The 17,281-nt window shown below is 44.3% G+C and overlaps 1 protein-coding gene across 1 annotated transcript in view; it reads left to right on the forward strand.

The window, feature by feature from the left end:
- MEI1 (meiotic double-stranded break formation protein 1) overlaps positions 1-17,281 on the forward strand; it is a gene marked incomplete at both ends in the record, with an annotated part of 68,364 nt that overhangs the window by 9,944 nt on the left and 41,139 nt on the right. The window contains 10 exons of the mRNA XM_079714426.1: positions 624-754; positions 1,592-1,706; positions 2,517-2,633; positions 3,616-3,715; positions 3,843-3,977; positions 7,796-7,910; positions 8,777-8,868; positions 9,671-9,812; positions 11,657-11,768; positions 16,437-16,497. Coding sequence (XP_079570552.1) covers positions 624-754; positions 1,592-1,706; positions 2,517-2,633; positions 3,616-3,715; positions 3,843-3,977; positions 7,796-7,910; positions 8,777-8,868; positions 9,671-9,812; positions 11,657-11,768; positions 16,437-16,497 — 1,120 coding nt within the window. The remainder of the gene's footprint in view (positions 1-623; positions 755-1,591; positions 1,707-2,516; positions 2,634-3,615; positions 3,716-3,842; positions 3,978-7,795; positions 7,911-8,776; positions 8,869-9,670; positions 9,813-11,656; positions 11,769-16,436; positions 16,498-17,281) is intronic.

Here is a 17,281-nt window from a genome sequence, read left to right on the forward strand (position 1 = left end):
TCACAGTTTGGGCCAAGAGCTCTGTTATGACTAGTTCAGCCACACATAGAGAGTGTTCATTCTGAGCCAGGCCCTGTTCTGGGCTCTGGAGTCATAAAGATGATCAAACCCAGGCTCTCATCTGTGGGAGTTCGTAGCCCAATGTGGAGGACAGATGTGGACAGAGTCCATTGTGGTACATGCTTTCATAGAGATTGCAAAGAAAAAGGTGGGATTCTATTCAGCATAGTACTTGAAGTCCTAGCCAGAACGATTAGGCAAGAAAAAGAAATCAGAGACAGAAGTAAAGGAAGGAAGAAGTAAAATTGCCTCTGTTTTCAGATGACATTACCTTATATATAGAAACCCCTAAAAACTACACTAAAAACTGTTAAAACTAATAAATGAATTCAGTAAAATTGTAGGATACAAAATCACTTGTGTTTCTATACACTAGCTACAAATAATATGAAAAAGAAACTAAGAAAACAGTCCCATTTACAATAGCATTAAAAAGAATAAAATACTTAGGAATATCTATGGAGACATGAAGAAGTTTCTAGGGGATGTCGGAGGAGCTGCCTTGGGTGTATTCTGGGGCCTATGCCCCTCTTGCCTCACTTCCCAACCCCTTTGTTTTCTAGGTTTGCTGAGGCAGCTGTTGAAGTATGACCTCTTTGTGTCCATGATCATGAACAAATCTGCGCTGGTGGAAAGTACTGAGAGTGTTGAGGGTCCACCAGGAGAGACCTCACTGCCTTTGGTGCTCAAAAAGGTAGTTGTCTTGTGATTCGTGGTCTCTGGGTTCAATAACAAGGGAACCTGAATGCTTCCTGGGCCTTTTTCCTTATCTACCACTCCTTCTATCCAGAATTTCCTAAGTATTTTCTTACTGGCCAAAACAATATGCTATTAGAAGGCTCAAAGTTGGTTTTCTTTCAGTCATGAAAGGATAAGTTAAAACCTGTGCCCAAGGTTTTAATTGGGAGCTGGCTGGTTATAGAGGCACCCTCTGCCTAGCACATACCAAAATTCTAGATTCCCAGAAAGAAAGTAGGGGTGGGTTCAGCATGAACTGCATTGCTTGTGCAAATAGTTCAGTCACAGTGAGCCACTTTTACCAGTTCTTGGAGGGTTGGGGACCCTCCTGAAATTCAACTTCCCAAACCCAGTGAGTGGCCGACCTTGCAGGCAGGACTTTCTAAGGATAACAGTCTCAGGCCTGCAATGTTAACTCTTTTCTGCACATTCTTTGAAGCAAGGCTCATAGTAGAACCTTCCCTTATGTCCCAGGCTTGTTGAAACATCAAAACCAGATGAGGGCTGTGGAAGTACTTTTGTCAGTGAAGGCCTGAGCCCTTCTTGGGGACGGTGTTAGTGTTCTTTGAGTCCCATTGTGTTCTTTTGTTCTGTTTCTCTCCTGCTGCTGTTGACAGAGACTCCTTTCCATAACCTATAACCGCCCTCCCTGAGTACCACCCTTATGCCTGGCACCAGTAGTGTGTGAGGGGCTCAGAGACAAATCAGGCTCCTGCCCTGAGGCATTCAGGCTGCTTCCCTCTGGTCCTGTCAGTGGTGTGACTGTGACACATTTTGCTGCCTGTTTCTCCAGCTTCTCCTTTCCAGAGATGAGACTCTGCAGGTGGCCAGTGCCCACTGTATAACTGCAGTACTGGTCCACTCGCCAGCGAAGCACGCCCCAGCCTTCATCCATGCTGACATCCCAGGTAGGAGGCCCCTTCTAACTTTCTCCTCTGAGGACCCCAGAGTTGTGACTTGAGTAGCAGCAGCAGCAGTCTTGTTGGGAGTTCTTGGATATGCATACTGGAGGGAGGCTTGGCCTGTTCATTGTATATGACAGACTCTAGGAAATAGGCCTCATGGAGTCTGAATCCTCTTGCTGCAGGTTTCTAATATGACCTTGAGCAGTTTGTTACTGAACTTTGTCATTAATTTGACCATCTAGGAATAAACACCTAGTGTGGGGGTGGTGGAAAGACCTGTGGACCAGGGAGGCAAAAGGAACTAATGTGTCTTGAAGGTTTGTTATGAGCCAGGAAATATGCCCTAAGGTGCACTGCAAATGTTGCCACATTTAGGTCCTCATCTTTGCCATTTTATGAATAAGGAAATTGAATTAGAGAAGGGAAATAACTGGTTTAAATCAGCAAGACTCGGCATTGGCAGAGAAGGGATACAAAATCAAGGCTGTCTGGCTCTAAAATCTCTTTTCTCTGTATCATGCTGCTGCCCATCCTGAGAATTAGGGGACCTGAGTTCCAGTCCCGCCTCTACCACCAACTGTTTCTCTCTAGGTCTCAGTTTCCCCATCTATTAAAAAGATAAGGTTAGATCATAAGTCTGAGGGCATTTTCCAGATTTATCTGTAAATGAATGATCATGTCTCATCAAGAGGGTGTGTGAACAGATGAAGTGACAGGTGTGAGATGCTGAATAGATCCAAGGCCATAGCATTAGTTAAGGGATCATGATTATACAGTTGTCATTGATTGTTCTCTCCCTCTCTCCCTGGCCAGAGTTCCTCTTTGAGCATCTTTCCTCTTCCAGTGAAGTGCTTGTCTTGTCCAGCTACAACTGCTTGATACTTCTGGCAGAAGAGCCACTCTTCTTTTCCAAGTGCCACACGGTGTACGGTTGGTATTGTGGGTCCTGTACTAGCTCTGGCTCAGGTGGACAGCACTTTGAAGTTAGGTGGCAACAGCAGTGATGGGGGGCCAGCCTACACCTTGGAGTGGGGTGCTGGTCTGGTCATTTCCGTCACCCCAAACTCATTACCAGATTCCACATGCAAGCAGTGATATCCAAACAGTTCTGTTCTTCATTGATTGGCAGTATATATGTTTAGCAAGAGAAGGGCCACTAAATGAATTCCTGTTGCACCTTAAGAGCAACTTTACTCAGCCTTGGATTCAGTCTTTTCCTGCGCCCCAGATATCTATCCATCTAGTTAGTCCCCAAGTTTTGCTGATTTATCCTTCCAAAGTTTTTTGAAACTGTCCCTTCTTCTTCTTTCCTGGTGATACCTTCCTTGTTTGGGACTTTTTATATCACATCTAGATTTTAGATTGGGCACATTTAGTTACTCATTTTATATTCTGTGTTCTTATTCTATGCCAGGCACCAGGCTGGAACCTAGAGATACATATAATGTGGTCCCTGTCCTCTGGAAGGGGAGGGAGATATAAACAAGCTTATTAGGACTGTGCTAGAGGGGAGGTACAAGATGTGTAGGAGCTCAGGGGAGGCCCGTAGCTGTCCCTGAGTGGACCAGGGAAGGCTTCCTGGAGGAGTGGATGTCCTACCTTATTCTTTGAGGAGAAATAGGAGTGTGTGTAGTAGAGAAGGTGAAGCTCAGCCAGTAGGTATTGACTAAATACCTCGAATGCCAGGGTCATGCTATGGGTTGTGCTGGGTTTGGGGAGACAGAGATGAATCAGATAAGGGCCTTCCCTCAAAGATCTCACAGTCCCGTCCCATCAGCTTAACTTGTCAGGACTGCTCCATGAGGGCTGCTAGCAAATATGTGCTGTCCAGAGCCTCTCATCTCTCCTGGGAAGGCAGTAAAGAAACCAACAAGCCCTGATCCCCGGCCTCTGCCATGTCATTTTGTGGTAGGGATCGAGTCAGTGGTGAGGAGCCTACAGGGAATCCTGAGGATGAACAACACCGAGCTGCACAAGCAGGGCCTGCTGCTCTTTGCTCAGATCCTGACTCGGTGAGCAAAGTAGTGAAGCGTCAGGCCTGTAGGGGCCAGACTGGAGAAGGAAAGAAGTGAGGTATTTATTCCTGGTGGGGTCAGTGATAGGAGTTCACACACTCATTTCTCATTTACAATTTCTCAGGCAGCCAGAGGAGATCAAGCTGTTCACAAGCTCAGCCATGTGCAGAGATGCTGGCCGTGCCCTCCAAGAGGCAGTGAACAGCCCTGTGCTGGAGGTGGCTGCCGAGGCAGTGAAGGCCATTTCTGCCTTTCTGAGGTGAGAGACCCAGACAGGCTGAACTTTCCACCCCTCATGTACCCGAGGGCCTGTCAAGGCCAGAGCAGCTTCCAGGGGATACTTGTCCTTTAGGTCAGGGGAATTTCATTGAATTATTTCTTCCGCTGCTCTATTGACTCTGTTCTGTCTTCCTGGAACTGCCATTTGGATGTTGGGCATCCTGGATTGGTCATCTGATTTTCTTTGTTTTGTTCCTTTCTTTTCTTTGTCTGACAGTTTTTTTATCTTTTTGTTATTATGTACTAGTTTCCAGGAGATTTTCTTGACTTTATCTTCAACCCTACTATTGAGTGTTTTATTTCTGCTTTCATATTTTTAATTTGGAAGAGTTCTTTCCAATTCTCTGCATGTTTTTTTTAAATAGGATTTTATTCTGTATTTATTATGTGGATGTAACTTTTTAAAACTAGGTCATTTGTTTTAGTCCAGACCTTGCCCCCACTTCCTTTCTACTAATTTTTCCTTCTGCCTAAAATACTCTTCCCTTAAATCTTTGCATGACTGGCCTCTTCCCATCATTCAGGTCTCATTCAGAGTGTCCTTCCCTAACTGACCCATTTGCCTATTACAGCACTTACCAGACACTTGACAGTTCTTGTTTATTCATTTGTTCTGTGTCTCCTCCACTATATAAGATAATCTTCAAGAGATAAGGGACCGTGTCATTTTTTTCACTGCTATATGCCTCACTCCTAATAGATACTCAGTATATGAATGATGTTAAAATGGATGGTGAGACTAAGGGATCCTAGGGTCATGATGGGAAATCATTCTGTAGTAAGATGCTTGATATCTTGAAAAAACTAATGGAGGAAACCCATATTTATTTATATAGAAAATTTTACTTTGTTTCCACATCCTCCCTTTTAAAAATCTAACAAAGTAATATATTTAAGTGATAAAAAATAAAATACGCACAAGGTTTATAATGAAAAGGAACAGCTCCCTGTCCCCTCTTCCTAAAGGAAACTAATTTTAACTCATTTTGGTTTTAGTTCTGGTGATTTATCTCCCTAAATCTAAACAATATGCTTGTAATGCTATTTCTTTATTTGTCAATTTAGTACATTATTCATTGACTTGCCAATAAGAAAAACAAGACTTAGGTCACACTATTTTGTCTTCTCTACACTTCCTTGGCATTGTTGCTAGTTACTATTTTATGTTAATTTATGTTATGTTTTCAAACTTTTAAATAATATACTTAAAACTTGTGTTTCTTGTTCCCTCAACTTGAAGCAGTATCTCTTGACGCCCTACTTGGTTAGCTGATTATATTAGCACCCCAGCTCTTTCTTTCCCTTCTCCTCGTTACCGTCTACGTCTCAATGTCAGCTGTACCTTTAATTTAATTTATTTATTTATTTTAAAAGGAAGATCTGGGGGGTGAAATGTCCATTGGGGACTTTATTTTATTTTATAATTTTTTTTAATTTTATAAATTTCTTTATTTATTTTTGGCTGTGTTGGGTCTTCGTTGCTGCACGCGGGCTTTCTCTAGTTGCAGTGCGCAGGCTTCTCGTGGCGGTGGTTTCTCTTGTTGTAGAGCATGGGCTTTAGGTGCGTGGGCTTCAGTGGTTGTGGCATGTGGGCTCAGTAGTTGTGGCACATGGACTCAGTAGTTGTGGCTTGTGGGCTCTAGAGCGCAGGCTCAGTAGTTGTGGTGCACGGGCTTAGGTGCTCCGCGGCACATGGGATCTTCCCGGACCAGGGCTGGAACCCGTGTCCCCTGCATTGGCAGGCGGATTCTTATCCACTGTGCCACCAGGGAAGTTCCCTATACCTTTAATTTTATATTGTAAAGTTTGTTAACATTTATAGTCTCTTCTGTAACTATATTTAAGTCTTTGTCAGTTGACTCTAGGTTGCTTCTAAAAATTGAATAAAAGAATAGCATTTACATTATAATGGCTTCAGTTTGTCTCTTTTCCCCTTTTGTCCTTTCCTGGATTTGAATCTCTAAATCTGGGGCATGAATCCCAACAAGGGTGAGATGAGTAAACCAACAGGGTAACAAAGGCATAGAGTAAGAGCCAGAGTCAATCAGAAGTTCCCATGCAGAGCTGGAAATCTCCCGGGAGGTCAGTGTTATGGGGGACTGGTAGCACCTTGGTCACCTTTCAAGCAGGAGGTAGTATTTGAGCTGTGCTACGAGGGATGAGAGAGATTTAGATTTGTGGAAGGACCAGGGTTGGCCAAAACATGTAGGTAGGAAAATTTAGGGATTACTGAGGGTACGGTAGCCAGTCTGGCCAGCAGGTTGTGTGAAGGGGAGTAGTACATGAAGAAGCCAGAAAGCTGGTTGGGTCAGAATTGTGGAGAGATGTGGGTAGGGGGCTGGTTATTAATCCTTAGATAATTTTACTTTTGACTTTAATTTTTCAGAATTTTTACTGAGGTGGTGCCTCTGAGGTGGAGTGGTTCAGAGGGTCTCTGGGGAGCACAACTGGAAGGAGGAATGAAGAGTGAGAACTGTTGAAAGAATTTAAAGATGGCAGAACCAGGGCTTGACAATCAATGTAGGATAGAAAGTTAGAGCTTCCAGAAATGAAGAGGGAAAGGGGAAATCAAGCCTTCACTATATACAATTAACGGAGTGCCTGTTAGAAGGCCCAGCAGATTGCTCTCAGTGTTCACATGTCAATCCCAAATTCCCAGTCTATCCCTCCCCCCACCCTTCCCCCTGGTAACCATAAGATTGTTCTCTGTGAGTCTGTTTTTCTGTTTTGTAAATAAGTTCATTTGTATCATTTTTTTTTAGATTCCACATATAAGTGATATCATATGATATTTGTTTTTCTCTGTCTGACTTACTTCACTTAATATGATAATCTCCAGGTCTACCCATGCTGCTACAAATGGCATTGTTTCATTCTTCTTTTTTTAAAAATTTATTTATTTTATTTATTTATTTTTGGCTGCGTTGGGCCTTTGTTGTTGTGCGTGGGCTTTCTCTAGTTGCGACAAGTGGGGGCTACTCTTCGTTGCAGTGCGCGGGCTTCTCATTGCGGTGGCTTCTCTTGTTGCGGAGCATGGGCTCTAGGCACACGGGCTTCAGTAGTTGTGGCTCTCAGGCTCTAGGGCGCAGGCTCACTAGTTGTGGCACACAGGCTTAGTTGCTCTGCGGCATGTGGGATCTTCCCGGACCAGGGCTCGAACCCACGTCCCCTGCATTGGCAGGCGATTTCTTAACCACTGCACCACCAGGGAAGTCCCCTTTTTAGAGTTTTGACTCTTAGAAAGTTCTTCCTTATATTCCTTCAATAAGATCTGGGTCTTTGATAACGTTTACCTATTGATCCTGATTTTCCTCATCAAGGAAACAGAAAGCAAATTTGATCTGTCGTCCCCAAGACAGTTTATCACTTATTTGAGAACAGTGACCACCTTCTGTTCTAGATAGTACTTTTTTCACTGGGAGGCCCTTCTCAGTGAGGAAACCTTCTGTATCTTTAATAACAATAATAATAGTCTTAGCTGTCATTTATAAGGACTTACTATCTAGCAAACATCGTGCTGAGTGCTTGGCATACATTATCCAATTTGATCCTTAGAATAATTCTATGAGGAGAGTACTATTAACTTTCATTGACTAGATGAGGAAACTGAGGGCTAGAGCGGATGAGGAATGTGCACGAAGTCATGCAGCAGATAAATGTTGGAGCAAGGGTTTTTATCCAATCAGATCCTGGACCCGTGTTCTGATCTACCACCTGTCCCCCATTGCCTGAGAACCTGAGGGTACCTTGGAGTGCCCTTACCTCACCATAGGCCTACCTTTGTCTCTCTGGGTGCAGGAAGGATCATCAGAGTGCTCTACCTGTGCTGTACAAGGAGCTGCAGGCCTTGCTCAAAGCCATGCTGAGCCGGTGTGCAGATTTTTCCCAGACCCCGCTGAACTGGAGGCCCCTGGTCAGTGCACTGCAGCCTGCTTCTTCTGGAGATTATGCTGTAATGTGTTTTCGGAAGATAATTAGTACATTGCATTACCTTTATATGCCACTTTATAGGTTTTTCTCATGCACACACACCTACAATGAGATGTTATTTTTTTTCCTAACTGCGGAACTGTGGGGCTTAATAATTGTTATCCTCATTATGAACCTGAAGTCGCAGGGGTTAAATAGTTTTTGTCTCAGGTCCAAAGCTAGCAAGGACCTGAGTTTGGATAGTAAATCCCAGGGTGTTTGTACCCAAGCCTACTACACACTTTGTCTTTTATATCATCCAAGCAGGTATGGTAAACATGCTCACAAAATTATTTAAGGCTGGATTTGCTATAATTTTAGAAAGAATCTGACCAATGTGCAGTGTGTCATAATTGTTGGCTTTTAATCGTCCATGGATTTAAAATATCAGAAGAAATACTATTAATGTGAGTGCTGATTATGTCTTTCAGGATTAACTTTGGAAACTAAGCTCTTCATGCCTGATGCGGTGGGGATTTTTGTGTGTTTTGGAGCAATAATATGGGCATTATAGCCAGTTAGGCTAATGTCTACAAGCCTGTGACAGTTTTCTGCGTATAATAGAACAAGAACCAGTCCTGTGCTTCACAGGGAGACAAGTGGTTAAGGTTTCCTCTTCTACCATTTTTTAAAGGAGCTATTAGATGGCTGGATTTGTGAGGATGTACCTAAGATCCCCTGGAAATTGTTAGGTGTATGGGAATGCCAGACTCCAGTGTGAGAGGAAGAAGTCTGTAGTCCTCTAAGCAAAGACTAGAACACGGAGTAGGTACTTGACCAATAGGTTCCCCTCTTTCCTTCTCACCTCAGGGCCATGCCTCCAGTAGAGATTCGGAGAAGACCGTTCTTCGAAGAGGAAGGTTCCTCCTGAGCACTCTGGAGGGATTTAGGAATGCCTGCAGGTGAGCGGCCCTCTGTGGTCTGATGAGGTAGTAGTGTGGAGGGTGGGTGTAGAAAGGAATCGGACAAAGGATGAAGCTCTGGAAGCAACACTTGATTTCTGATGCTTTGCTGCGTAGTGAGAGGACTTTGGCTGGGATGGAGGTTGGGGATGCGTGTGGGGTGTGGAATGGGTATGTGGAGGCGGTTTCTAAAGATTCCCTCCTGGTGAAGTTTTTGTTACTGTGCAATGAGGTTGTATCTCACTCCGCTTTGTCCCTCTTCCCAAGTAACCTAGTGCTATAGGTGTTCACTGAATGCTTGTTGGATTAATTCAGTTCACATTAACAAATATTTGTTGTATCTACTGTGTGCCAGGCCTGGTGCTAGATAGTGGGAGTAGAAAGGTAAGTCAGATTAGCTCCTACCCACAAGGAGCTCACAGTCTCTTGGGGAAGAGTCAGTTTTGTTCACATGTGTGGAATTCATTACGTTGTCACAAACCTGGGGAAGGCATTCCAAGTAGAAAGAGAAGCATATGTAAAGGCAAAGAGATGTGAAACAGCAAACAGCATGGTGTGTTCAGGGAAGTACATGTAGTAGGGTGGATGAGTCATGTGTTATAGGAGAGAGGGTAGGGAGCACGAAGCTGAAGAGGTGACCAAAGACCAGGTTCTCCCTCACTGAGGTGTCTGGAATTTTCTCTAGATCTGCTGGTCGGGATACTCTCCCTGAGCCCTGAGCTCAGGTATCCCTCTAGGAGGATGCTTCTAACCTTTATGTTGCATAGGTAGTTGTAGATATACCCACACATTGATTTCTCAGGTTGGCTGTGGAATTCCAGAACGAGCCTTCGGCCCAGGAGAATCCATTCACAGCTCCCAGTGCTGAGAAAGAAGACACCTTGGAGGCCTTCTCAGAATTTCTTCTCAGTGCCTGTGACTCCTTGTGTATCCCCATGGTGATGGTGGGTTTTCCTGAGCCTTGGACAGCATGAAGCTTGGGGAGGAGAAGAATGTGAGGGCAAGCCAGGCTGAGAGGCACGAGACAGTGACTCGACTACTCAGCTGGACCTTCTGAGAGTCGTAGCAGTGTTGTTCTTGCAGCCACTTTTCCTTTGGTTTTAAAATCACAGTACAGTGTTTGGTTGTAAATAATAGATTAATAGATGCCTCTTAAAAAGTAGAAAGCAGTAATAATAAAATAATAAATAGGTCATGTTTATGAAGTGATAAATGCCTTATATTCATAATTTAACCCTCCCAGTGACCCTGTGAAATAAGTCCTATCATTTCCCTCAGTTTAAAGATGAGGTTGTCATTTTTCTCTGGTTGTAAAGCAAGTATATGACAGTGCTGAGGTTTGAACCTATGTGTTTTTCTGCTTAGTAAAGAGTAGCAGTCAATGTCTGATCTAGGCTTCACTAAGGAGCACATATGTGAGTTCTGTAAAATGACAGGTGAGAGACCTGAAGAGAGCCCTGGGTTTGAGCTGACTTGAGATGGAGATAGTAGGAAGAGCGAGGTCCAGAGCTGTTGACTGCCCAGATGACCTTGGGTGAGTCTTGTCCTCTTTGAGGTTTGGACATCCTGTGAACCTGTGAGGAGCCACTGTTAGCTGGGAAAGGACACCTCCAAAATACCCACTGGGAACAGTAGGTGGCAGCAGGGGAGCATCCTCTGGTTCTGATAGGAGAGAGCCTCTTTTCCTTGAAGAAGCCTCTGAGGCAGCATGCCAGGGTCTTCAGGTGGGTAGCTCTCAGGAGCCCGGGATTGCAGCCCTGACTGGCTCGCACTAGCAGTAGCCCTTCCTCACCTGCTCTGCCTTCCTCCTAGATTTATGGAGCGTTAGAGCTAGATCTAGAGCTAGATCATAGAATTACTGTATTATTCTTGCTTTCTACTTTTCTGTATTTTACACATTTTCTTTAATGAGCTTGTATTACTTTTCTAGTCGAAAAAAACTTGGTTTGAAAACCAAATGAAAAGTATCTGTAAGAACCATGTCCCTGAGGCCCTGCCTATTTACACACAGGGAACTGAAACAGCGAGAAGGGAGGGGTTGACTGACCCAAGGGCACACAGCGACTTTGTACAGAGCTTGAAATAGAACTCAAGTTTCTCTACTCTTAATCCGGAGCTCTGTCTACCATATCAGGCTGCCTCATGATTCTGTTCAATGATCACATGAAAAATAAACGTGAAGGAAGTTTGTAAACTAAATTATTATATGTTAGAAGCATGAGCGTCACTCTGCATTGCAGTTTAGAAAGTGCCTTTTACACATGAGATATCATTTGTTTCTGGGAGGTAGGACTTGTTATTTCTGTTTTACTCTTTGGTAGAGGCCCAGAGAGGTAATGAATCTTGAACAATTTATTTATTTATTTATTTATTTATTTATTTATTTATTTATTTATTTTTGCGGTAGGCGGGCCTCTCACTGTTGTGGCCTCTCCCCTTGCGGAGCACAGGCTCCGGAGCACAGGCTCAGTGGCCATGGCTCACGGGCCCAGCCGCTCCGCGGCATGTGGGATCTTCCCAGACCGGGGCACGAACCCGTGTCCCCTGCATCGGCAGGCGGACTCTCAACCACTGCGCCACCAGGGAAGCCCTTGAACAATTTATTAAGTGGCAGAAGATGTAAGCCTTGGATGCAGGCTTGTGACTTCAGGTCCCCTAGCGTTTTTTGTGCCCTTGAAATGAAAGAATTTAGTCTCCCATTGCTAGACGATGCAGTTTTTGCTGATGCTGTTTCTTCTTCGGAGGCTCAGTCCTGGAGGACTGTGCTCTCTCTCTTGGTTCTTTGCAGAGGTACTCGGAACAGGCCACTCATCCAGCCTTGATGGAGGTTTTCCTCTCAGTTCTGCACAGCCTTTTTGTCATCGTCCCCCATATGAAGGAGAAATTCTCCAAGAAGCTTGGTAGGCAGCAGGCAAGTGTGGAAGTTGGGAGGGAGGCAGGCACCTTAGGCAGCTGCTCAGGGTACTTAAAGAGTGCATAACCTGTGGATGGGAGGCTTACGTATTCATTCAGAATCAACATCCACACTCTGCCTAGTGTTGAGTGGAAGGGTATATCATCCATCAATCAAAAGTCCTTAAAGGCAGTTCTCAAATGAATTGACACTTCTCTGAGAATGTCAAGAAGGTTCCAGTTCAGAGCCCACAACAGACCTCCTTCCCCTAATTATTCTCATACTCCACATTCCCTCAGACCTCACAAGATGTTTAGTGTCTCTGGCTCCTGAGCCCTGAATGACAGAAGTATCCCCAGTCATTGTGACAACTGAAAAATGTCCTATGTACTTGCAAGTGCCTTATAGAAGAGTGGTAGCACTCTGTGTGAAAGTGCTGTCTAACTATACTATACTGAAATGCCTTCCTAAAGTTGAACCCAAGTGGCTCTTGACTCCGTCATCCTTCTCCAGGTCTTCTTGCATGTATTTATTTTCTTTCCTCACTAGTCATTTTTTCTCTTCAAAATATAAACCTTCCTTTCCCACGTCTCCAGTTTTCATACTATAAATACCTCAATTGCAGAGTAAGCCCAGGAATCAGAGTCAGAGTCTCCTTTATCCTATTCAGAAAGTGGTAGTGATGGTGAGAATGGGAAGGGGAGATAGCCAAAAGCAGAAAAGGGAGTAGAGAGAATGGTAGTAATAATTCATAACTAACATTTATAATATTAAACTCTTACTATGTGTTAGATACTGTTTTAAGTGCTTTACATGTATTCATTCATTTAATTCTCAGAAAAGCTCTAAGGAGTGTGTACTATGATTATCCTCATTCTGCTGACGAGCACTTTGAAACTCAGGTTGGACAACTTGCCCAAGGTCACACAGGAAGCGGTGTGCCCAGGATTCAAACTCAGGGAATCTAATCTGGCTCTAGAGCCTGCTTTCTTAATCTTTATGCTATGCCTGCCCCTTATCATTATCATTTACTGTCTTTTCTTTTATTCCTGTCACATAGCATGCAGTGGGAAGTCTGCCATGGAGAGGTAGCCAGGGCTCAATCATGAAGGGCCTTGTTGACCAGGTTGGGAATTTGGACTTTATCTTGGGAGCATTGAGTCTTAAAGAAGGAGAGTGACAGGCTCAGACTGCTGTTTCAGAAAGATCCTTCTTGGAACAGTACGGACCATGAGTTAGAGGGAGGCAAGATTGGAGGCAAGAAGTTCAGCCTCTTGCATTAACTCCGGTTGGTGTTAGGAACTAAGGTAGTATGTGTGTGGGGGTGGGTGGGCTGTGGTGGAATGATTGGATGTAGGGCATGAGGGAGAGGGAATAGTTTAGGGTAATGCCTTGGCTTCTGGCTGCCGTCTAGGTGGGTGGTGGTGTTTTTTATTGAGAGGAGGCTCCCTAGAGGAGGATCTGGTTTGGGAAGGCAGTAGAGGGTGTGATCAGTTTGGATCAGGGTACCTCTGAGATGCCTGTGAGATGTCCCAGTGGAGCTTTTAGGTAGGTAATTGACTATGTCTGAAGTCATGGGAAACATCTTGTCTTAAATATAGAAAGAAAAACGCACAATGTAAGAGTTGTAAGTTAAGTTTTATTTGGGGACCTTGCTGAGGACTATAGCCCAGGAGACAGCCTCTCAGATAGCTCTGAGGAACTGCTCCAAAGAGGTAAGTGGGAAGCCACAATATATATGAACTTTTTTGCTTGGAAAACATGTAGTCAATCATAAAAAGATTACTGCTAGTCACAAAAAACGGACATCTCAAGTTAATGATTTTAGTGCCTTTTTTTGTGTATGGGAAGATGCAAGAATCTGGGGTCATTTGAAATTTTTCCTTAGATAGCCATCTTAACTATCTAGGGGCCAGTATCTCCAAAGCACAGAATGTTTCCTGTTTTTCCCCATCCTGACTTCCTCTCAGGGTATACTGTTGGTGGGCTGAGCAACTGCATTGGCTAATGGCTTGATCCTTGTAGAATTGGAATAGCAGGCAGCATTTTTTTCTTTACAATAAATATAGAAGTTTTCATCATCCAGCCTTTCAATTATTCTTTAAACATTAATTGGGTACCTACTACATGAAAGGCACTGTCCTAGGGCAGAGGATGTAGCGGTGAACAAAACAGACCCCTGTCCTTGTGGGGCTGAGTCTCTAGTGGGGAGCAGGTGAGATTCCTCATGGTGAGTGTGTAAAATGAGATGATCAAAGGACCAAGACAAAATAAAGTACAATATTTAGTGGTCAGGAGGAACAGATTACTCCAAAGTCCACCGGTAAGGAGTGGTTGGAGAGGTAGGAAGAAACCCAGAAGGGGATGACATTAGGGAAGCCAAGTGAAGAGAGTCTTGTAGATGAGGGAGTGGTCATGAGTGTCAGATGCATCCCAGAGGTCAAGTAAGACAAGGACTGAAAAATGTACATTGGACTTGGCATCATGTAGGCTGTTGGTGACCTTGGCCAGAGCAGTTGCTGTGAGTGGTTGGGTTGTAAGCCGACTGTAGTGAGTTGAAGAGTGAGTGCAAGGTGAGGCAGTAAAGACAAAATAGGCAGATCTTTCCATAAGTTTGGTGTAAGAGGGGAGGTGAGAATTGGGGGTGTAGTTGGAAGGGGACATGGAGTTAGGAAGGATTTTACTACCCCCTAAGACTGGAAACACTTATTCTGTTAGCAGTGTATACGAAGGAGCAGTAGAGAAATCCAGGGGTACTCAGCAGAGCAAGGTCCTTGGAAAGGAGAGGGGCCAGGATCTAGAGCTGGGGAGTTGAGGGGCATACCTTTGGCAGTTGTCTGTATATTTGATGTGGGATTTTGAGGGAGTTTCTGATTGATGGTCGGGTCATCCTGGAGAGGTCCCTTGTCACTGTTCAGAGGTATCTTTGTTCTCTCTAGGAAAAGAACAGAGTACAGGAAACCCTTAGGAAGCTATTCCATGTAGGAAGTGGGAGGAACTTCTAGGAGAGGGTAGGAGGCTGTGTGGAAGAGGGGAAAAAGTAGGACCTTTGTGATTAGCACATATGGGTTGTGTAATAAACATCCCTTGTTTATTGATATTGGGCAAATTAATTTTCTTATCTGCAGTGTCCTCAGCTAGAACATGGTGATAATAATGGGAGTGAAATGAGACAACGTATGTAGATTTCCTGAATGAGTGTACCTCTTAGTCATTGTGACAACTGACATATACTCCTTTCCTTCCCTTCATCTGCTCTTTCTGCTTGCCATACTTCAAGAGCCAAGAGAATCCAGTCTTGGGGTGCTGAATGGGTGCAGTTTCAGAAGTGTAGATCTCTGGTGGGGGCAGTGGTGCAGAGCGCAAGGCATGTAGAGAAAGTGTGATTACAGGGAGATCTCTGGAGCCTGAAGCCAGGTAGAACAGGGTCAGGGCCCAAACTGCAAGAGAAAAGAGGGAAGCAGGCACCGCCAGCCAAGAGGGGGCAGAGACCTGAAGTCGGGGGTGGAGAAACTCTGGATCCCTGAGGGTCTGTACCACAAGGAACCCTTCCAGCAGGCAAACCGGGCGTTCCCCTGCTGAGGGAGCCATGGGTTAAACTGCTGTCCTGGAAAGTTGCTGTGAAACTCTGAGGGATTAATTCCCTACCAGAAGCCCTGCGATAGAATAAGATTATCCCCAGCCCTGGAGCTGGTGTAGTGGGAGCTCTTGTCAAGAATCCTGCTTTTACAGGGACCAAGGATGGACAGGACAGAGGTCAGTTTTTTTTTTTTTACATCTTTATTTGAGTATAATTGCTTTACAATGGTGTGTTAGTTTCTGCTTTATAACAAAGTGAATGAGTTATACATATACATATGTTCCCATATCTCTTCCGTCTTGCATCTCCCTCCCTCCCACCCTCCCTATCCCACCCATCTAGGTGGTCACAAAGCACCGAGCTGATCTCCCTGTGCTATGTGGCTGCTTCCCACTAGCTATCTGTTTTACGTTTGGTAGTGTATATATGTCCATGCCTCTCTCTCGCTTTGTCACAGCTTACCCTTCCCCCTCCCCATATCCTCAAGTCCATTCTCTAGTAGGTCTGTGTCTTTATTCCTGTCCTGCCCCTAGGTTCTTCATGACATTTTTTTTCTTAAATTCCATATATATGTGTTAGCATACGGTATTTGTCTTTCTCTTTCTGACTTACTTCACTCTGTATGACAGACTCTAGGTCTATCCACCTCATTACAAATAGCTCAATTTCGTTTCTTTTTATGGCTGAGTAAGAGGTCAGTTTTGACAGAGAGCTGCATGGCAGGGCGGGGTGGGAGCGGGGAGACTAGCAGAGTCAGGCAGTGCAGGGTCCTGGGCCAGGGTCACCAGCTAATGCAGACTGTTCATCAGAAAGGAAGATGAAGTTTTATTCAGTACCTACTCTGAGCTAAGTATTTGTTAGATCTTCTATATTCATTTATTTTACTTAGTTTCACAACAACCTTCGAGGTATAGATATCAAAACTGAGTCTCAGAGAAGTTAAATAAGCGTTCCAGAGTCACATTTCTAGATAGTGATGGAGAAAATGTCAAACCCAGGTCTGTGTGACTCCAGAACTAGTACCACCCAGACTTGGGAGTCTCTGTAACAAGTCTAGTTTAAATTGTTCTCTGCTTTCTTCTCAATTCTCCCAAGCTGCCTCGTCCTTCATACAACTGATCCTGGAACTGAAGGCCAGGTTCTGCAGGGGCCTGAGGTATGTATGGTCCCAAGGGGACAAGTGTCCTTCTTGACTGGACAAGTGGAAATTTCTGATTGGTGTGGTTTAGTCATAGGACCTTGCGGGGGATTGACACAGTGTGGGAATTGCTCAGCAGCCGATGGTACGAGCTGGATGGGCTCCTGTAGCTTTTACTTGTCTGGTTCTGATACGACTCTCATTCCATGTGATACTTGGATGGGCACCTGTAACATCAAAACTGGAAGGACTCTTAGAGATCATTTGTCTAACCCCTCATTTTACAAACAAGGAAACCAAGGCCCTCACAGGGTAATCGATGCTGTGTCCATCAAGAGAGAGTCGTGTTCTAGTTGCTGCCAGCCCAGCAATTCCAGAGGAGAGACTCTCTTGTTCAAAGCAGAGAGGTTGCTGCCTCAGTCTGTCTCTTTAGGTTTCTAGGACAGCCTTCCGTGCCTTCCCATTTTTGATTTGCCACCTGTCTGCATTTACTCAGCAGATTCCATTTGTTACTGCCTGCAGTCCTCAAGGTGACCTCAGTGCAGCCTCTTGCTCTCCTTCCATATCTCCAAATAGAACACCAACATTCAGGAGGGAATACAGGGATCCACCTGGATTCAAAGTCACAATTTTAGATGTTTGTAGTTCTCCTCAGCTACCCATTTTGGATTCAACAGCTTCCTCTTTTTCTAGTACTCCTCAGCCCTTTCCTGACCCAGGAGGACTTTTTTGTTTATATGTTTTATTTTATTTTATTTTTAAAATAAATTTATTTATTTTATTTTTGGCTGCGTTGGGTCTT

Source organism: Hyperoodon ampullatus, assembly GCF_949752795.1.
Source record: "Hyperoodon ampullatus genome assembly, chromosome: 11".
NCBI classification, from domain to species: Eukaryota; Metazoa; Chordata; class Mammalia; order Artiodactyla; family Ziphiidae; genus Hyperoodon; species Hyperoodon ampullatus.